Here is a 22,462-nt window from a genome sequence, read left to right as displayed (position 1 = left end):
AGGGGGGTGTGGGGACGAAGCCCCCACCCACTTGGGGGCTTTTGTGCGGTTTCTGTTATGGTGTGCTTTGGCAAAGTGCTTCCTTACCCTAGGAAAGATTTTGTCATTCACTGAAATTCCATTCAATTAACAGGGGTTTGATGAATAGCAATTCGATAAAATGATATAGACCCGTTTAACAGAACTGCTTGCCCTTGTACTTTTAAATTTTTCATTCCACTTAGCAAACAATGATCAGAACGTTCAATATTAAATTGCTTGTACCTGCAGGCGGAAGCTCGTATCCATGTAAACAGTCAGCAATGAGAAAAAAAATAGAGCTAACAACTCTGCAGATGCATACAAGAGTGCATAAAAGGCAGTCAGTTTTGCTCAGAACAAAACAAAATGTGCAACTGCCTTCAGCTGCAGTTGCAGACTTAGACTCCCAGTGAACGTTTGCTAAAGGAAAAATCAAGCTAATATTACTGCATATGCAAGAAATTTGGTACTTCTAATAGCATTCCTCATTTTGTCTTATTTTTCAAATCTATTTGTTTACAGAAAAAGTACGGTTGTGTATACTTACCATAAATGTAGATGTTCGAGTGTATTCACTGTTGCAATCATCGCACTTGGGTTATCAGCCTGCAGGTAGCCCACAGTTGGCCCGAATACCAGAGTCTTGGGATTTCTACGTCAGATGCTGTTGCTTCTTCCATGACGTCAGGGTTATAAAACATGCAGACGACATCATTACATCAGTTTTTCTTGCCCCAGATGTCAGGAGCCCCTACAATAGGAAGCAATTACATGGTGTAGAACACCTTCAGTAAAAAGTAAATACCATAGTACAATTCAATACCTTAACCTTTTTGTCTATACCTGTAAGGCCATTTACATTCCAAAATAATATGGACAGCGGGGACTGAAGGGAGGGTAACCAGGACTGCAACAGTGAATATACTCTAACATCTACATTTATGGTAAGTGTACACAACTGTATTATGTTCTTAGTGTTTCACTGTTGCAGTCATCACACTTGGGTCAATTCCCAAAGCTGAGGAAGGGTGGAGGCAGTCAAGTAGTATTAGGGCTGGCTAGCAGGCCTTGTAAGACTGCTGTGGCAAATCCAGCTCTGGATTTAGAAAAGATAGGTAAGTGGCAATGCTAGGTGAAGGTGTGTACAGAACTCCAGGTGGAGGCTTCCAGGATGTCCCTGGTAGGGACTCCCCTGAGAAATGCTGTAGAGGTTGAGGTAGCCCTAGTGGAATGAGTTCTGATCCCCTGTGGGGTAGGTTTTCCATGGTGTTTGTAGCAGAAATGGATGCAGTGTGCTATCCATTTGGAAATGGTTTGGTTTGAAATGGCCTTGCCCTCTGCCCCTGTAGCAAAGCTGACTAGCAGTTGGTCAGATTTTCTGAAAGGCTTGGTCCTGTCAAGGTAGAACCTAAGCTGTCTGTGCACATCCAAGGAGTGCAGGATCCTTTCCCATTTGTTCTGAGGATTAGGGAAAAAGGTTGGTAAATGGATGGATTAGTTTAAAGCCACACTGGACACCACCTTGGGCATAAATGATGGGTTAGTCCTGAGGGAACTCTGTCAGCATGGAAAATAATGAAGGGTTCCACAGCCATCAGTGCCTGTAACTCAGACACTCTTCTTGCTGAAGTGATGGCTAGAAGGAAGGCTGTGTTCCAAGAGAGGAATTTTAACTCTGTTGTAGCAGCAGGCTCAAAAGGTGGAAGTGTGAGTTTATCTAGTACAAAGTTAAAGTCCCAGGCAGGGGTGGGAGCTCTCCTCGGGGGTCTTAAATTGTTAGCTCCTCTCAGGAACTGTTTAAAAAGAGAGGTGGCTCAGTGTTGTAATGAGCTGAGATGGCTGAGGCATGAATCTTAACTGATGAGAAGGATAGGCCTTTGTGGAGCAGCTCCGCTAGGTAATCTAGGATTTGAGGTAAGGTGGGCACGGCTGTGTCTTTTCCTTGAGAGTGGCTCCAAGAACAGTATCTTTTCCACTTTTCTGAATGTGATTTCCTAGTACTAGGCCTTCTGGCCTCAAGGATAATGTCCAGCACCTGTCTGCTTAGGGTTGCTGGTGGTGTATTCAGGGGAATAAGTCAGGCTGCAAGGTTCAGGGTTTGCAGCTGAGGATGCAGAATATGTCCCTCCTGCTGGGACAGCAGGGAGGGGGTCTGATGTAAGTGCCAGGGTGACACTGCTGTCAGACTGCGTAGGAGTGGGTACCAGTGCTGGTGTCGCCAGTCTGGTGCAATAAGGATTGTCCATGGTCTGTCCTGTTTGATCTTGAGTAGTATTTTTGAGAGGAGGGACAGAGGGGGGGAAGGCATAAATTGAGAGGTTTTCCCATGTGAAGGATAGGGCATCCACTTTCCATGCTTGGCTGTGGGGATTTCTGGTGCAGAATTTGTTCAATTGATGGTTTTGGGGGGAGGCAAAGAGGTCCACCTCTGGTGTCCCCCACCTGTGGGTTAGACGTTTGAATGAGTTGGGTTCCAGCTTCTACTCGTGTGGGTCCAGTAGATTTCTGCTCGTCGTCTGCCAGTTAATTTTGTTTGCCTGGCAGGAATTGAGCTTGCAGGTGCACTTGGTAGCTAAAGGCGGTGTTCCACAGGGCCATGGCTAACCTGCAGAGAGGGCAGGAATGAGTTCCTCCCTGCTTGTTTATGCATCACATAACTGTGGTGTTGTCTGTCTTTATCAAGAGTTGTCCTGGAAGGATAAGGTATTTGAAGGCTGTCAGTGCATTCTGTACAGCTAACATTGCATTTTGATTGGTATGCAGGTGGGGTTGAGTGAAAGGGAGTCCCTTGTTGTGGTTGCATGCCTCTGCCCACCAAAGGAACTCTGCTCTTAGACAAGGAATGATAGGAATCAGTGTTTCCAGATCCTGAGAATGTTGACACCAGAGACTTTTTAAGTACCACTGAAATTTCTTCATATGCAGTCTTGCATATGGAATTAGTAGAATGCATGAGGCCATTATTTTGCCAAATAAACCTGCTTTTCTGGAATGAGGAATGTTATCTGGGAAGTTGTGTCCAAGCTTGCTCCCAGGGATACAATCTTTTGGCTGGGCACCAGATGTGATTTCTTTTCATTAATGGTGTACCCCAGAGAAGTTAGAAGTCTTTACAAATGCCAGGTGCTGAAGTAGCAATTCCTGACTGTCTGCCTGAATCAGGCAAATGTCCAAATATGAATAAATTTGAATATTTCTCTGCCTGCAGTATGCAATGGCTGGAGCCAGGAACTTTGTGAATACCCTGGGCACAGTAGATAAGCCAAAGGGAAGTGCAGACAGAGAACTGATAATGCATAGAGGCTGCCCTGAAACACAGATATTTCCTGCAAGATTCCCTTATGGGGATGTGCAGATAAGCTTATTTTAAGTCCAGAGTGACTAGCCAGGAGTCCTTGGCTAGCATAGGAAGCAGCTGTTGTAGTGTAAGCATTTTGAATTTTGGGACCACCAGGAAGGTGTTGAGAATGGACAGATCCAGGATAGGGTGCCAAGAGCCCTCTTTTTCTGGGTACCAGGAAGAGTCTGGAGTAGAAACCCTGTCCCCCTTGCTCTACTGGTTGGCAGTGAGTGGAAGTAAAATCTGTATCCCTGGGATACAATGTTTAGGACCCATCGGTCCTGGGTAATGTACATCCAGGTTTTTGCATGCAGAGTGAGTTTTCCTCCTCGGGGTGCAAGTACTTGGGCAGGGCTGGAAAGGATGATAGACAAGTCATTGTGAACTTTTTCCATAAGGGGGTGGTTTACCATTGTTTAGATCTCTGCATACCCTGAAACTGTAGTCTTGGTGGTCTGCTGCCCCTGGGTTTGGACTGAGAAGGTCTGGGAGGAACTGGGAAGGACCAGTTTTTAGAAGGCCAATGCCTACTGAATCTAGGTGGCTGTACCTGTAAGAAATCTTTAACAGTTTGCATACATTTAGCTTTTTCCTCCATCTTTTTAAAAACTTCTTCTGCTTTTGTGCCAAACAAACTTTCCCGGTTTAATGGAGTATCTAGTAATTTTGTTTTGTCATGGTCTGGCAAGATTTGTTCCTTCAGCCAAGCATGCCTTCTCAGTACAGACCCAGTGACAGCAGCCCTGCACGATGCTTCTAAGGCATCAAAACCACACTGCAAAGTATGTTTACTAACTTGGTTTGCAGAATGCATTAACTCTTGTAAATCTTTATTTTCTGCACAATCTGGAATCAACAACATTTTTTGCTTAATTAGTTCCATAATATGCTGCTGGTACTTCAACATGTGAAACTGGATATTTAAAGCCCTAATGGCAACAGTTGCAAAGGTATATACCTTCTTACCCCATCTGTCTAAAGTTCTAGAATCTCTGTCTAAAGTTCTAGAATCCCTGTCCAAAGTGGTAGGGCTTTTGGCTGTAGCAGCCTTAATATGTTTAGGTCCCTGGGAAATGGTCTCTGGAGCCGCAGTGGGATTTTTAAAGAGAAATTTGTGAGAGTAAGGTACCCTGTAGTACCAGTCAGGCTTTCTAGGAGCGGGTGGTAAAGTATCAGGGGTAAGACTGGATTCTATGAAGACATCATCTATAATATCCAGGACAGGAGGAATAGCTAGAGGCCTGTGCTGCGGCAAGTCTAAAAATGCTCGGAGTCTCTTTTTGGACTGTGGGTAGTCCTGGCATTCCCAGCGGAAACGCTCTCTTAAGGTATGCAAGGTTTCACCAAAAGAAAAATCCTTTGCAGGCGAGGCAGAGGGAATGGAATCCTCTGCATCTGAATCCTCATAGGTAGATAAGGGTATGTCCTTGTAATCAGAGGGATCACAGTCATCAAACTCATGGTCTGTAGAATCAGAAGGAAAATCAATTCTTTGTCTTTTAGAGGGGGAAGGCTGGCTTCCCCTAATTAAAGTTATAAGGTCTTCAGCCATTCTAAGCATTTGTTTCTGTGGCATGGGAGCTTGAGCATGCGCTTTGGTCGAACTCTGGGCCTGAGAAACACGGTAGTTGTAGTGAAAAATGAAGTAGTCTGTTTAATACGAACATCTGAAGGTCTGAATACACCCTCAGAAGCCGGTGCCTGCACAGCGGCTCCGGACCCATCCAAGGTAGAGACATCCACAGGTTCCATAGTCGTAGTAGTATCACGCGCCATACCGGACTCCGAATGGGTCTCAGTAGAGGCCTGAGAATCTGTAGAAGCGGGTATCAGGGGCTGCGAAGGCGCCTCACTGAGTACTGGCTGACTGGGGACTAGCTTAATGGAAGCATCGTCAGCAGTTTTGGACCTATGCGGTCTGTCTCTGTCTTTATCCTTACGTTTTTTTTGGAAGATCGGTAGTTGGATGGCTTATCGAAGCAATTTCAGAACACTGGAGAACGAAAGCGAAAGAATTTAGCGACAAAGATAGCCCGATGACGAATAGTGGGGGCGTTAAACAAGGCACAAAACCGACAGCGAGGAAAGTACAGTTGTGTACACTTACCATAAATGTAGATGTTCGAGTGTATTCACTGTTGCAGTCATTACATTTGGGTAATCTGCTGGAAGGTAGCCCTCAAGTCGGCCTGATTAACAATGTCTTGGGTCCTGCGTCAGTTGCTGTCCCTTCCTCCATGACGTCAGGGGTATAAAACATGCAGCCGACGCCATTACAATTGTTTTTCTTGCCTCAGATGTCAGGGGGCCCCCTAATGGGGAGCAAATAAACACATAAAAAACACAAAGGTATACCTCCAACCAAAAGCAAATACACCAAAAAGACTTTTAATCATAGTAAAGGAAAGGAGAGGTATAGTCAGAAAAAACGAGGGGGCTGGAGGGAGGGTAACCAGGACTGCAACAGTGAATACTCTCGAACATCTACATTTATGGTAAGTGTACACAACTGTACTATGTTCTTCGTGTTTCACTGTTGCAGTCATTATATTTGGGTAGATTCCCAAAGCTAAGGTTGGGAGGAGGAGTTTATACAGCATTAGGGCCAGCTATAAGACCCTGCAAGACAGCAGTGGCAAAGCCAGCTCTGGATTTAGAGAAAATTGGTAAATGATAGTGCTTCGTGAAAGTATGTACAGAACTTCAGGTAGCAGCTTCTAGGATATCCCTGGTAGGAACACCTCTGAGAAAGGCTGCAGAAGTAGATGCAGCCCTGGTGGAGTGAGATCTGATCCCCTGGGGGATAGGTTTTCCACGGTGCTTATAGTAGAAATAAATGCAATGGCTTATCCATTTAGAAATGGTTTGTTTTGAAATAGCCTTCCCCTCTGTCCCTGCAGCAAATGCTACCAGCAATTGTTCAGGTTTTCTTCGAGATTTAGTCCTGTCCAAGTAGAATCTTAGTCGTCTGTGCACATCCAAGGAATGCAGAATCCATTCCCCTTTGTTCTGTGGACTGGGGAAGAAGGTTGGCAAATGAATGGACTGATTAAGAGCCACACTGGAAACCACCTTGGGCATGAAGGATGGATTGGTCCAGAGAGATACCATGTCCGCATGAAAGATGATGAAAGGCTCCACTGCCATAAGGGCCTGTAATTCAGATATCCTTCTAGCTGCAGTGATTGCTAAAAGGAAGGCTGTTTTCCAAGAAAGAAATTTTAAGTCTGCAGTAGCAGCTGGTTCCAAAGGAGGTACAGTAAGTTTCTCCAAAACAAAGTTAAGGTCCCAGGCAGGTTTAGGAGCTCTCCTGGGTGGTCTCAAGTTTTTTGTCCCTCTGAGATACTGCTTGAGCAGAGGATGAGAGAACAGGGGTGGGTTCTGTGTTATAGTGAGCTGAAATAGCTGAGGTGTGGACTTTAATGGAGGAAAATGACAGGCCCTTGTGAAGCATCTCAGTTAAGAAAAGCAAACTCTGAGGTAAATTGGGCGCTGCTGTGCTCATCCTTAAAGATTGGTTCCAGGCACAGAATCTTTTCCATTTGTCAGCATAAGATTTTCTAGTTCTGAATCTGGATCAGAAGATTCATAAGCAAGTTCAGCCCTAGGCCTCTTGGGGGGGGGGGGGGACTACCCCTGATTAGAGTTATTAGATCTTCAGCCATTTTTATCATTTGTTTTTTAGACATAGGGGCCTGAGCATGTGGCCTGGGCATCAATTTTTTAAACATGGATCGAGATTTAGGCCTTAGTAATGAAGGAGGTGTCGTTTTAATATGCAAGTCTGTAGGCCTGAATACACCCTCAGAAGCCGGTGCCTGCACAGCGGCTCCAGACCCATCCAAGGTAGAGAAATCCACGGCTTCCATAGTTGACGTATCTCGTGGCATACCGGACTCCGAATGGGTCTCAGTAGAGGCCTGCGAATCAGAAGTAGCGGGTATCAGGGGCTGCGAAAGCGCCTCACTGAGTACCGGCGAACTGGCGACTGGCTTAGGAGAAGCATAGTCGGCAATTTTGGACCTCGACGGCCTGTCTTTATCTTTGTGTTTTTTCGGAATCCCGGTAGTCGGATGGCTAATCAACGACATTTCTGGATAATTAAACCGAGAACTGAAATAATGAGAGGTAAAAATATAACGACAACGGATAGTGCGCTGATTAAATAAGGCACAAAACCGACAGTAACTTACGTCGTGGTCAGGGCCTAGGCAAGGAATACAGTACGAATGAAAATCTTTAAGAGGTATTTGCTTTCCACAAGTAATGCAATTATTAACTTTTACTGACATCGGTAAGGAGCAAGAAAAGTTTCCCCAACGGGGTACTTAGCTTTAAGTTGAAGACTTTGGAGTTGAAACTAGAAAACGAAAATTTCAGGAGTCGGCCGACTGGCACTTGTCAACTGCTTCTGCTTCGGGCAATGTACAGCAAGAAAGACTGATGTAGTGGTGTCGGCTGCATGTTTTATACCCCTGACGACCTGACGTCATGGAAGAAGGGAAAACAACTGACGCAGGACCCAAAACACTGTTAATCAGGTCAGCTGTGGGCAACCTGCCAGCTGATTACCCAAATGTAATGACTGCAACAGTGAAACACTAAAAACATCGTCGTGGTCTGGGCCTAAGCAGGTGACGCAGTAAGAATGAAAATCTCTGAGGTATTTGCTTTCCATAGGCAAGACAACTGTTAACTTTTTCTGACATTGGTTAGAGCAAGAAAAAAGGATCCCCAATGGGGTACTTAGCTTTAGAAGACTTCAAGTTTGAAACTCGAAAAATGAAAATTTCAGGAAGTGGCCACCCGGCACTTGCGACCTGCTTCTGCTTCGGGCTCCTGCGCAGCAAGAAAAGCTGATGTAATGGCATCGGCTGCATGTTTTATACCTCTGACAACCTGACGTCATGGAAGAAGCGACAGCATCTGACGCAGAAATCCCAAGACTCTGGTATTCGGGTTGACTGAGGGCTACCTGCAGGCAGATAACCCAAATGTGATGACTGCACCAGTGAAACATGAAGAACTTTTACTTATGTACTTACCATAACGATAGATGTATGTGATCCATCTCGCCTACATTCATTACTGACGGGCTCGGAGCCGAGAGTCGGCTCCGACTCGGCCACTATACTATACGAAAGTCTCTCATTGGCTGGGCTAACCCTGTATCCCAGGATGCATCACGCCCAAACCCCAAGATCTTGTTTGCCCCAATATTATCTTCCCACATACACCACACCACAAGGATATATATATATATATATATATATATATATATATATATATAGACACAAGAGGAGAGAAAAAAATAATATCCTCAGAGGAATCAGAAAACAAGTTTCCTCCAAGTCCAACAGGTAGGGGGAAGGAGGGCAGGTACGTAAGAATGTAGGCGAGATGGATCACATACATCTATCGTTATGGTAAGTACATAACTAAAAGATGTAATGTGATCCTATCTCGCCTAAATTCATTACTGATGGGACAGTGTCCCTAGCACCTAAATCCCGGCAGGTTCACTGGAAAACACTCCTGAGCACTGTGGAACCAAAGGAAGCCCGACCTCTAGAGGCCACGTCCAGTTTGTAATGAGAAATAAAGGTATGTGGAGAAGTCCAAGTAGCCGCTGCACATATCTCATCTATGGATAGTCTAGCATGAAAAGCCACTAAATTTGACATAGCCCTGGTAGAATGCGCCTTAACTGGAAAGGGAAGATCCTTACCCGCTAATGCATAAATAAATGAGATGCAGTCTCTAATCCACTTAGCTATGGTGCCCTTAGTTACAGATCTGCCCATTCTATTGTCCGAAAAGGACACAAACAACTGATCTGATTTCCTCTCCTGTTGTGTCCTATTTAGATAAAACCTCAGTTGTCTATGCACATCCAACTGGTGAAATTTGTATTCCGCTTTGTTGGAAAACCGTGGAAAAAAGACTGGAAGCTCAACAGACTGGTGAAGACAAAGGGCAGAAGAGACCTTAGGGAGAAAAGAAGGATTAAGTCTCAGAGATACTCTGTCCTTATGAAACATTAAATAAGGAGGTTTAACAGAAAGGGCTTGAAGCTCTGATACCCTTCTGGCTGAAGTTATGGCTACCAAGAAGGCAGTCTTCCATGACAAAAATTTTAATTCGCAGGAGGCTGCCGGCTCAAAGGGAGAAGACGTCAAAGCTCTGAGCACCACATCTAAATCCCATGTCAAGACTGGTTGCGAAACCGGAGAGCGAAGCAACCAGGCTCCTTTCAGAAAGGCTTTACACAGCTTATGACCCATGAGGGAAGGCTCATGTGCAACCTGATAATTGGAGATTGCTGCCAACTGAACCTTTATAGTGGAGGCAGCCAAGCCCTGTCTAAAGAGTGTTGCTAAGAAATCTAACACCGCCAACACAGGGGCTGTAAGGAGATCAAGATCACGTTGCTGAGCCCAAATTGCAAATCTCTTCCATTTACTAGAGTATATTTTCCTAGTAGAAGACTTGTGGGAGGAAGACAGAATATGTACTACTTCCGGGGTAAAGATATGCTGTCTGATTAAGGTCGGAAGTGGAGAAGCCAGGCAGCGAGCTTGAGGGTTCGTAGGGTTGGATGGAGCTGTCCTGACTGATGAGTCAATAGATCTGGAGCTGGGTCCAGAATCCAAGGACCATCCACCGCATACTTCCGAAGGAAGGGGAACCAAACTTGACGGGGCCAGTGTGGTGCGATCAAAATCATCTTGCTTCCCAAGCAGGTAGCCTTTTGAATCACTGTTGGTAGAAGAGGGACCGGCGGGAAGGCGTAGAGCAGACCGGAGGGCCAATTGTGGACTAGAGCATCCCTGGGTGACTCCCCCTGTGGGGGGATCAGAGTGAAAAAATTGCTGCACTTCGCATTCAGGGGGCTGGCAAAGAGGTCACAGCAGGGAAGGCCCAACTTGGAGAAGATCTGAGCAGCCACTCTGTCGTTCAGGGACCACTCATGAGGCATCAGAATAGCTCTGCTCAGCCTGTGTGCTATCACACTGGACTTCCCCAGAATGTGCGTTGCCACTAGAAAGCGCTGGGAAGCGATTGCCCAATTCCACACTCTCATGGCCTCCCTGCAAAGGGGGTAGGACTTAGTTCCTCTCCCTGCTTGCTCAGATACCAGACAACCGACATATTGTCGGAAAGAATCGCAATAGTTCCCCTGGGAAGAGAGCTGTGAAGTGCCTGCAATGCTAGAAGCACCGCTCTCATCTCTAGAACATTGATATGGAAGTGAACCTCATGGTCTTGCCACGTACCTTGGACCGTCTCACCCAGATAATGCCCCCCCCCCACCCTATCTGGGTGGCGTCCGTGGTTACTGTGGCAATAGGGCTGGGGGGCTCAAGAGTCTCCCTTGATTCAAATTGGACGAGAGAAGCCACCAACGCAGATCCTGCCGGCATCTCTCCGTGATGAGAATCAGATGGGACAAGGGACGTTCCTGATATGACCACTGGGCCGAAAGGAGCCACTGAAGTATTCGCATGTGTAACCTGGCTAGCGAACTAGGAGAATGGTAGCTGCCATTGATCCCAACAGCTGAAGAACCATCCTGGCTTGGACTTTTCACCGGGGTAGTAAAGCCAGGACTTGGGCCTGTAACACTTATTCTCTCTGTCGGTAGAAAAGCTCGCATCTCTACAGAGTCTAGCTCTGCGCCGATAAAGGCAACACGCTGTGTTTGCCCAGTTGAATGAAATCCCTAGAAGATGGCCCAATTTGACAGTAGCTCTCGTGGCTTGAACAAGTAGATGCCTGGTGGGGGTGGTGAGGAGCCAGTCATCTAGATAAGGAAACACCTGGAATCCTAAACGTCTCAGGTAAGCTGTCACCACTGCCAGACACTTGGAGAACACCCTGGGGGCTGTGGTGAGACCAAAGGGCAGGGCCAGGAATTGAAAATTACTTGCTCCCAGTCGGAAGCGTAAATGATTCCTGGAAGCCTTGTTTATCTTGATGTGATAATAGGCATCCTTGAGATCATGGATTGCAAAGTGACCATTCGGAACTTGGACTTCTTTACAAAGCGGTTTAGACGGCTGAGATCCAGAATGGGTCTAAAGTCCCCTGTTCTTTTTGGCACCAAAAATAACCTTGAGTAAGTTCCTAATCCGATCTGGTCTATGGGGACTGGTTGGATGACTCCTTTTTCTAGCAGCTTTGAGACCTCTATTGCTGCCTGATCCCATTGACTGGGTGGAACGTCTGGGATTTTTCTTGATGGCGGGGGGGACGAATAAAGGGAATGGTGCAACCTCCGGTGATGATACGAAGCACCCATCGATCTTGAGTGATGGACTCCCAGGCCTGAAGATGCTCCGAAAAATGACCCCTGACTGGCTCCAGAGACGCACAGTCGGGTAATCCCTCAGGGACGTTGGTAGGAGGAACCACGAAAGGACTCGCGGTCTCCTGTACTGCGGGGGCCTCCACCGCCTCTAGGGCGATGCCTTCCATTAAAATTCCCCCCTCCTCTGCCCCTGGAGGGGGGGGTCACTTTGATGGGCAGGGGAAGACTTTTGAGACTTTCTGAACCACATTTTCCCCTCCCCTCTGAGCCTTGGGATAAGGTCTAGAGGGAAGCGAAAAACGGGCCCCAACGGCAGACAAAGTCTTACCCTCTTGCTCACATCTAGTGAGGGTGTCTTTCACTTTGGGTCCAAAAAGGGAGGACCCGTCGAATGGGGCGTCCATGGAAAAAGACTTGAAAGCCTCCGCAAAATGACATAAGCGCATCCAAGCTTGCCTCCTGAGGGCTATGCCCGAACTCGCTGCTCTACCCGCCCCCTCGGCTGCATAAGATATGAGCCTCATGGACGAGTTGACGTGGACGAGTTGACGATGGAAGAAAGGGTAGACAGCTAGGCGTTAACAGACTGGGCCAACGCCTCAGGCAAGTTACCCGACAGGGTATCTCCCAACTCCTTTATGAGATCCCTTTGGAGCCGCGTAAAATGACACAAGTAATTCAGTGACTGCAAGGTAAAGGTCGCTGAAGACAGGGTACGCTTCCCATACCTATCCATACTCCTAGACTCCTTATTAGGAGGATGGATGGAAGTAGAAGGCTCTGCCACATCCTGCTGAGTGGCAGATGCCACCACCATAGCATCCACAGGTACTCCCTTGGTCAAAAATTCTTTTCCAGGAGGCGCAGATAAAAACTTATTGGGACGGCTAGGAACTGGCTCCACAGAGTCAGGGTGTTCCCACACCCTTCGACAAATAAGATCCAATAATTCATCGAAGGGTGGGAGACACCCAAGAGGCGGAAGGCTGGGCTCCGAAGGCCTTGAAGAAAACAGACTCCTCCTCAGAAGGGATTTTGGATGGCCAGTCACCCCACTGTCTCAAGATCTCCAGGAGAACGAGACATCATCAGAGGACGACTTCAGGGACCCCTCTGCATTATCGAGGTCGGTGTCCGAGGTGACAGACTCATCTGGGGAGTCTACGTGCTTCCTCTTACACAACTTCTTCCTGGGAGGCTCTTCAGGCACAGACTCTGAAGGGCCCTCAGAAAGTAGGGGACCACACATGGAGGTATCCTCAGGCCTAGGAGCCCCGCTGGCCAGAGATAGGGGGGCACCAGAAGCTCTAGTCGCAGCATCTAGGGAAGGAGTTGCCGATTCAGGTGAAGTCACTATAGACTTGGCCAGCGCGCTCCTCATAGCCTCGAAGGCAGGTCCACCAGAATCGGACAAAAAACTCGCCTCCGAGACCATGACTGGAATCGGGGTACCCCTAGCCGAAGCACCAAGGGGGAGACTCGGAGCCGCAGTCTGAAGCGCCGATGTATCCCCCTTGGGTTCGACTGAGGACACCAGAGTACCGAAACCTGTAGAAGGAATGGAAAAGGTTAGAGCCGATGTCGGATCCGAAAGACTAGCAAGAGGTTTCGGAACCGACCCAGGGACTTCACTCGATTCGGCAGACTCCGGCTCTGACGACACCGAGGTTGTCGAGGAGGAAGAAACGGAACCGATATAGTAGCTGGCTCCGGAGCAGACTGGGCTGGAGCCGAAAATAATTTAGATAACACTGGTGACTGGAGGGGCCTCTGGACCACTCTATCGACATCCGAATCTGAGAGCCTGGAGGACATGGAGGAGACAGAAGGGGGTCGAGAAACCTTCCCTGTCAGAACAGAGACAAGACTGGAGGAATGGCTCCGAATCGGCTCCAAAAGGATCGGAGCCGAAGCAGGCTCGAGAACCACTGCAACCTCCTTAGGCGCCAACGACCGTGGAGTCGAAGAAGCCGACCCCGCAACAGACAATACTTCCTGCGGCTCCGAGACCAGTGAAGCCAAGGAAGGAGACAAAGCCTTGGACAGCACTTCCTGCGGCTCCGAGATCAGTGGAGCCGAGGAAGGAGATGTAGATTTAGACCTTTTCTCCAGAGGCTCCGATGAACTAGTCGGAGCCGGAGACTTCATTTTAGTCTTGGACCTGGGTTTCTCAGAGGGAGGAGAAGACGCCAAAGTTTCCTCAAAGGAGGGTTTAATCAAACCCTTGAGGATAAGTTTATTTTTTCTCTCCTGTAAAACCCTGGCAGAAAAGGTATGACACACACTGCAGGATTCCTGCAAGTGTATGTCACCAAGACAATATACACAGATGGCATGGCCATCAGTCAGCGACATCTTATACGCACACTTGGCGCATTTTTTAAAGCCGAATGGCTTATGTTCTTTTGGTTCCTTGCCCGACATAAGGAACACAATCCACAAGTAGAGCAACAAAAATTAGATTTAAACTAAAAATCACACGAAGCACACTCAGCACCACAAGGTAGGGAGGGAGGAAAGGGTTCTAACTTAAACGCCCGAACACTAACGACACAAGATAGGGCAAAGGCCCTCTAACTTAAACGGGCCTAGCCCACCAAACAGAAGGATTAACTAACAACAAAACACAATCAGTCACAAAAAAGGATACAACAGACAACGTAGCTATTAGAATAGCTTTTTTGGTATAATAACTCGAGCAACAGTCTTCAAAAACAAAAGAGAGGGTACTTACCCACAGCCAAGTCGAGACCACGTCATTACTCTAGGAGCGGCAAACGAGATCTGGGGGTTTGGGCGTGATGCATCCTGGGATACAGGGTTAGCCCAGCCAATGAGAGACTTTGTGCTAGTTATAGTGGCCGAGTCAGAGCCGACTCTCGGCTCTGAGCCTGTCAGTAATAAATGTAGGTGAGATAGGATCACATTACATCATCACTTGTTTTTAGATTAAACCGAGGGCATTAATCCAGATATTCTCCTATGCAAAACAAAGAGAAACCATCTCAGCTCTAATCTACATATAATGTAATGTAAGTGCACTTATATACCTCAATCCCCAAACCCAGCATCCCAGTATTACACCATATTAACTTAAACTTGCTTTTGCCCAGCCTTTCTTCTCTTTTTAAGCTGTAAAGCCTACTCTTCTTAACTCATTCACTTTAAAAACTTTATTACATGCATCATTGAAAAGACTTACTCTCACCCCCACCTTTAAAATACCCCTGACTACATACTACATAAAACTGCTTTACTATCCAAGATGGAATTTATAATTTGAAATGTTTTATACAAATACTATTATGAACAAAACTGTTTTACTTGGTTACTTTTTTCCTTTAGTGTCCTTCTAAACATTAATGACATAACATGGGGTATTACCTTTTACAGTTTAACACAGTCAACCACAGTTCAACATTTCTCACTTTCTTGCAAAGCCATATTTCACCAATTTTAATGTTACTGCTCATCTTCCAGTTCATCTCCATTTCCCAACACCAGACTTCAAGTTTGAGGTATTAATGGTTCTTCTAGTTCTACTCATGTGATTTTTCCTCTCTCTCAAGTATTTTCCTTTGGAACACTTGAAAAGGATTTACCGGCAAAGTCTTTCTATGAGCTTTATTGTCAGAAGTATGAGAAACAGTATCCTACTGTCTGATGGCTCACTTTGTTGGCTACATGTTTGTATTCCCTCCTTAGCCTGTTTTGCATAAAAAAATGGTACTGGATCCTGCAGGAAAAAATACCCTGAAGACGACTGGATACAGCAGCTTGAATCTCACACTTGACTCTTGACATTCCCATACTGCTGGGATACATTTGTTTCTCTTCAGCCTGGTGTACAGTGAATTATCATCTCAACTAACACTCTGCTGTCTCCAATTTTTAACACTTTGCTCTTCTGCCACAGTTTTGTCAGGATTAACTTTCTGCTGGTATGACTGCATCTTTACCAATACAGTTATTGGCTGCTTTCTTATGGCCAGCTTTGCAGCACACACCATATGTGCCCTTTCAACTAACAAATCCTGCTGTGGAATACCAGTCTAGTTGCTTATTTGTGCTTTCATAAAATTAATACAGTCTCTTCCTTCCAGCTCTGTCTTCTAACTCTACCATTTTTTGAAACTGCTCTTCATGAGACGTCTCATACTCAAGCAAAAATGTTCCTCATTCTAATTAGTAGTTCTATCAGTTCATCTGAAGAGCTAGATAAAGCTCCTTCTATTTTTCCAGCCCATGGTTATTTGAGTTGACATACTCTTTCAATGTTTCATTTATTTTAATCAGCTATGACAACATTTCATTTATTTTTTCCTCTAAATTACTGGAAGCCATTTGTTGTACTGTGGCTGAAGCCTGAAATGCTTCTGCTAAACAGCAGCAGGATTCTTCCCAGTCAATGTTTTCTCTTCATTTTTTCTAGTTGATTTTCTTTCAGCTTCTCTAAACTTCTTTTTGCAGGCATTCAAACAGCATACTTTGTAGCGAGTAACTGAATTTTACTCAAGCTGTCAGAATTACAAGCTCTTATTTCACAATGGGAGAGCTGACAGTAAGTTACTGATCAGTGTGCATCCATCTTGGAAGGCCTTGGCTCCATGCTTTTTTTTACTTAAAATTTGCAATAATCTTAACGCTGTTATTATATACTAAAACCAATCAACGTATTAATTGCACATTAAAACATTTATATAATCAAAAACAATAAAATGAATACAAATCAAAATAAAAGCATGTTAACACTACTGGCAAGAAAAAAAATCTTTGTCATTACCATGAAAAACATTCCATTCAAGTTCATTATTCAACCCAAAAGGTTTTAATGTCTGATATTTAAGAATTAATTCTGCTTCTTTCATTTTTAAGACATCTTAATGTCAATTTCACTTGTAATAACACTCATTTTAATTAACATACTACCCAGATGTTGAGTACTATGCTCTGCCACTGGGTTTCGTATTTTTTCTATCATTAACATGATCCTGCATTCTCATTTTCAATTTTCTTTTAGTCTGTCCAATATAATTTAGTCCACAAATACAAATGTATAAAAACCCCTTTAGAATCATAAGTGTAACATTCACAACATTGAAATTTTCTTCTATCATCAATAAAGTCTTGATTATGACCTATCATATCCTGAACGTTTCTACTTCTCCTAAAGATATTCTCACATTCATTTTTTTTATTCTTTAAGCAATTACAATACCTCGTTTGTTAACCATCACTTTTATCACTTCTGAAAATATGGTATGCTCAGTCACAAAATAAATTACTTTATCTTTATTTTTATATTTAACATTCATTAATTCATTGTCATGAGATAGTAACTCTGTCCTATCCTTATCAAAGGCTTCAAAAACGCTTGTCTAACTATAGTCATTGGATAATTTCTTTTTAACAACAATTTTATTAAACTAGCAGCTTCTCAGTACATTTAGTGCATGCTCTTTTTATTCGCAAAAAATACATCGGTTACTTTTACATTGTCCTGCCCGACCATTCCTTCCCTCTGATGAACAGTTCCATTTTCCTCTCTGAAAATTCCTTTGTTGTTGTAGTGTTCCTCTTGGACTACTCATACTCCTATTGCATCTTTGATTACATTATGTGACCTCTTCTCCACTGAAGTGTAATCAGAGGTCATTGATATACCCTTCCCATTAACTGGACAAGACCAATTAATTCTCCCCGTTTTTCTCCCTTCCTTATAGCACAAAAGCAGCATCCTTTTTTATAATCTGATAAGTCTCTCTCTCAAATTTCTTCTTTCTAGTTTTAAACGGTTCACCTTGTAATTTTTTAATCTTACCCTCAGTTCTATCAGAGATGGAGACAATGTGACACTTTTTTATTTGTTGCTACAATCCATTTATTTTACTTGTGATTGTACTTTTCCATTAGGGGGGAACATTCAGGATACGACTGCTCATAGTCATTACAGAAGAAATGCATTCATGATAGAAACAAGGAAACCACAGGGAGCTTTTCCTTGTATTTGTAGTGTATGCACATAAGCAGTTTTTTTAAGGTTACTGTAACTTTGAAGTCTAAAAAGGCATGGAGCCGAGGTACCGGACAAAAAGTTTCTTTTCTTTTCCAGTCAAGTTGCATTTTTATATATACAACTTTTTAGCCACGCATTCCTTCTAATAGCGAACCTCTGCAGAACAGGACTTCTCTGAACACTCAACTAAAAGAGCAGTCCATTTATTCATGCCTACCTGTAACTATTTATAGTGAAAGGCAACTTTTTTTACTACTATCTGAAGATGGAAGAAGGCCCCCGCTACAGTGGGTTAATTGCTAGGAATTTCTTTCTGAGCACAATTTCCTCTTCTCTTGGCATAGTTCTTCTGGCCACTGGCACCAGTACTACCTGCTGGTACACAAACTGCTATCACTGCACTGCATGTCCAGTCGAGAAAAATACAGCGGTTTCAGACTAGTGGGAAGAGCCAAACATGACATTCACTAATGCCGCTTTGAGGAAAGCCTCAATATTATTTGAACTTAACGTAGCTCCAGAATTACCCTTTTAGTCAAACATCTCCATGCATGAGACACTGCAAAAAAAATGAGACACTGAAGAAAAACAACAACTCACAACTAACCCTGGTGAGCAGAAACCTAAATGTCATCAACACAAAAAGAATCCTCTTTGAAGAGAGGAAATTATCAGCTAAATGTCTACCTCCTGTGTTATGCCAACTTAAAAAAACACCTACATAATCATATGTCTTAAAACAATTCAAATATTTTACATTACCATTTGGTGAAGAGAACCCATTATCTATTAGTTTTCCAACAGGAGTTGCTGGTAAAGACAAAGATGCCTGGACAGAGGAATCTGATTTTTCAGAGTCCATTGTTGGGGAGCTTGGTGCAGATTTCCTCATTCCATCTTGCTGCCTTTCTCTTACAGCTAATTCTTGTCTTAAGTCTGAAATGTACAGTAAGGAAAAAAAAAAAAAGAGAAAGAAAATGAACACAACATTATCAAAGTAAACAGTATTGTACAATAGTTGGTTTGTTTCATGTGCAGCTTAAATCCCTGCCAATTTTAACTATTGGTTTAAGAGCTGAAATTAAAAAAAGTGGATTAAATGAAGTACTGCAGTCAGTGCAGCAGTTTAAAAACAGCAAACATCAATTAAATGTGGCATTGTTTTTCTTCAGTAGACAATGCAGGCATAACAATGTAATGTACATCAGTATGGTATAGCTCTTGGTTTTTGGAATTCAATAGAAATTTGAGATAATACACACAATCAAATTTAGCAGAAGCATATTTCTGTGCAAATGCATCTCTCACAGTAGTTGTACATCTGCATCAACCCTTCTCTGCTGAAGTACACCAAACCCTTCAAGAATTCTGCAGCACAGTATAAGAATAAAGTGCTGAACTTGGAAATTATGACCCCCCCTGAAAGCTGAATGTGAAAATGCCAAATGCAACAGTTACCATTTTTGCCATAACAGTATAAAAATATATGTTCTGCATCAGACTGACAAGACAAGAAAGAACTAAAGGTGGTGCTGGTTGCCAGCCCTTTCTACTACCACCATCTTGATGTCAAATAGAAAGCACATCTGCTGACAGAGGGGATGGTGAAGGACTTTGGTACTCGGGATGGCCATAGGATTTTGCAAAGCAGTAATTCCCAAGGCTTAGTAATACAAGAATACCATTCTAGTTAGCCATTGATATGGAGATAGTACACTGTGGCCACTCAAAATTTGGGGAACTTGAATGATGCATCCACTTGCATCACACACTTAGTTTAACATATGAACATTTATCTTATCTATGCACAGTTGGGTCTTCTTACTTTATCTTTTGTCTCCACTCTTTGGAAAACACTAAAGGTTTCCAGTATCTGCAACAGTCTTGTGAAAAGACAGTTTATTGGTCTAATATTGGAACACGAACTATGGACGCCCTATGCAGTAACCCTATCAAAAGGTAAAAAATTATTTGATTCAACTCTGAAATATCTGATGAAAATAAAAAGAACTATATGAAATCCTATTTGGAGAAAAAAATGAATATACTGTACTGGTGCCATTTACAAAAACGTGGAAAATAAGATCAGGAAAAGCCACTCTTGAAAATTTTAGTTGTTCGTTGCCATTTTATGCAGAAGGGAAACTGATTTTACTTTTATGTTGCTCTGTACTGCGACAGTTAACGTACTGATGTAAAGGTTTATGTCCATCTAGAAGTAATGGAACAATTCTTCTCAACTAAAGGAGTAGGACAAAAAAATTGAAGAGTCTATTTTGAAGTTACAAAATAGATCTATAGAATTTTTGAGTAATCAATATATTATCTTAAAATCAAGAGCTTCTGCATCCTGCTGTTGGCAGCTGGTCACCATAAGATCCTTAAAATACTATGATATAGACCATTTGCTCTATTTTAACCCCATCTCCAAATTTCTCCTTTTTATGAAAAAGGATCTCTTGGTGGCCATGAAAAAAAAAAAGCTTGTAGGTTATAGTCCTACCAAATATATCTTCTTCTCAAGGAGACCTTAAGATAGTGAAGTGTCATCTTCATCATGTCAAAATCTGACCAGGACTTAATTGTGGCATATAAAAGTCTGTCTTCTTTTGAAGACACTGTAAAGAGATTTATTATTCTCTCTTCTTGAATTTTCATAGGACCCAATGAAAGTTCCCTCATATTCATTTTAATGGGAAATCCAAACTTGTCAGTTTAGTGGAATGGTGTTGGTTGCTATGAAAAGTACAGTTGTCTACACTTACCATAAATGTAGATGTCCGTGTGTATTCACTGTTGCAGTCATTACATTTGGGTTATCTGCTTGCATGTAGCCCTCAGTCAACCTGATTAACAAAATTTTGGGTCCTGCGTCGGTTGCCGTCCATTCTTCCATGACGTCAGGTCGTCAGGGGTATAAAGCATGCAGCCAACGCCATTACATCAGTTTTTCTTGCCCCAGATGTCAGGTGCCCCCCTAATGGGGAGCAATTAAATATAAAAGTACAATGATATACCTCCAACAAAAAAAAGCAAATACACCAAAAAGGCTTTTAAGCATAGTAAAGGAAAGTAGAAGTATAGCCAAAAGAAGTTGGGGGGCTGGAGGGAGGGTAACCAGGACTGCAACAATATTCAAACATCTACATTTATGCTAAGTGTACACAACTGCACTATGTTCTTCATGTTTCACTGTTGCAGTCATTACATTTGGGTAGATTCCCAAAGCTGTGGTTGGGAGGAGGAATTTCGATAGCATTAGGACCAGCTATAAGGCCCTGCAAGCTAGCAGTGGCAAAGCCAGCTCTGGATTTAGAGAAAATTGGCAAATGGTAATGCTTGGTGAAAGTATGTACAGAACTCCAGGTAGCAGCTTCTAGGATGTCCCTGGTAGGGACGCCTCTGAGAAAGGCTGTAGAGGTAGATGGCAGCCCTTATGGAGTGAGGTCTGATCCCCTGGGGGATAGGATTTCCATGGTGCTTATAGCAGAAATGAATGCAACGGCCTATCCATTTAGAAATGGTTTGCTTTGAAACAGCCTTCCTCTCTGCCCCTGCAGCAAATGCTACCAGCAGTTGTTCAGATTTCCTTTGAGGTTTAGTCCTGTCCAAGTAGAATTTGAGTTGTCTGTGCACATCTAAGGAATGCAATATCCATTCCCCTTTATGTGGATTGGGAAAGAAGGCTGGCAAATGAATGGACTGATTAACAGCCACACTGGATACCACCTTGGGTATGAAGGATGGTCTGGTTCTGTGGGACACCCTGTCTGCATGAAAGATGATGAAAGGCTCCACTGCCATAGGGGCCTGTAATTCAGATGCCCTTCTAGCTGAAGTGATTGCAAAAAGGAAAGCTGTTTTCCAAGAAAGAAATTTTAAGCCTGCAGTGGCAGCTGGCTCGAAAGGAGGTAGAGTGAGTTTCTCCAAAACAAAGTTAAAGTCCCAGGCTGGGGATGGAGCTCTCCTGGGTGCTCTTAAATTTTTGGCCCCTCTGAGGAACTGATTGAGCAGTGGGTGAGAGAAGGGGGTTTCTGTGTTATAATGAGCTGAAATGGCTGAGGTGTGGATTTTAATGGAGGAAAAAGACAGGACCTTGTGAAGCATCTCAGTTAAGTATTGTAAAATCTGAGGTAAACTGGGCGTTGCTGTGCTCATTCCTTGAGATTGGTTCCAGGCACAGAATCTTTTCCATTTTTCAGCATAGGATTTTCTAGTGCTAGGCCTCCTTGCCTCTAAAATGATATCCATCACAGGTTTACTGAGGGATGGTAAAGGAGAGATTATGTAATAAGCGAGGCTGCAATATTCAGTGTTAGAAGCTGAGGGTGCAGAATTTGGTTCTCCCGCTGAGACAACATGGAAGGAGTCTGAGGCAGGTGCCATGGGGATAACCGTGACACACTGCGCAGAAGGGGGTACCAGTGTTGGTGTGGTCAGTCTGGAGCAATCAAAATCATCCTTGGTTTGTCCTGTTTGGAGAGGACAGGCAGAGGGGGGAAGGCATAGACCACTAGGTTTTTCCAGCTGAAGGACAGAGCATCCACCTTCCAGGCTTGTTTGTGGGGAGGCCTTGTGCAAAATTTGTCCAACTGGTAGTTCTGGGAAGAGGCAAACAGGTCTATATCTGGGCTCCCCCATTTGCTTGTCAACATGTTGAAAATCCTTGGTTCCAGTTTCCACTCGTGTGGGTCCATGAGGTTTCTGCTTAGTCCGTCTGCCAGTGTATTTAACTTTCCTGGCAGGAATTGAACTTGTAGGTGCACTTGGTAGC

At 44.0% G+C, this 22,462-nt stretch overlaps 1 protein-coding gene across 2 annotated transcripts in view; it reads right to left on the bottom strand.

The window, feature by feature from the left end:
* Positions 1 to 22,462, bottom strand: part of NDEL1 (nudE neurodevelopment protein 1 like 1) — a 565,699-nt gene that overhangs the window by 218,367 nt on the left and 324,870 nt on the right. For both annotated transcript variants that reach the window (XM_044085020.1, XM_044085019.1), the window contains exon 6: positions 18,451 to 18,624. In XM_044085020.1, coding sequence (XP_043940955.1) covers positions 18,451 to 18,624 — 174 coding nt within the window. The remainder of the gene's footprint in view (positions 1 to 18,450; positions 18,625 to 22,462) is intronic.

Source organism: Protopterus annectens, chromosome 10.part0 (genome assembly GCF_019279795.1).
Source record: "Protopterus annectens isolate FY-2018-M chromosome 10.part0, PAN1.0, whole genome shotgun sequence".
Classification (NCBI taxonomy): Eukaryota; Metazoa; Chordata; order Ceratodontiformes; family Protopteridae; genus Protopterus; species Protopterus annectens.
Note: the sequence above shows the minus strand (reverse complement) of the source record. Positions and strands in the feature narration are given on the sequence as shown.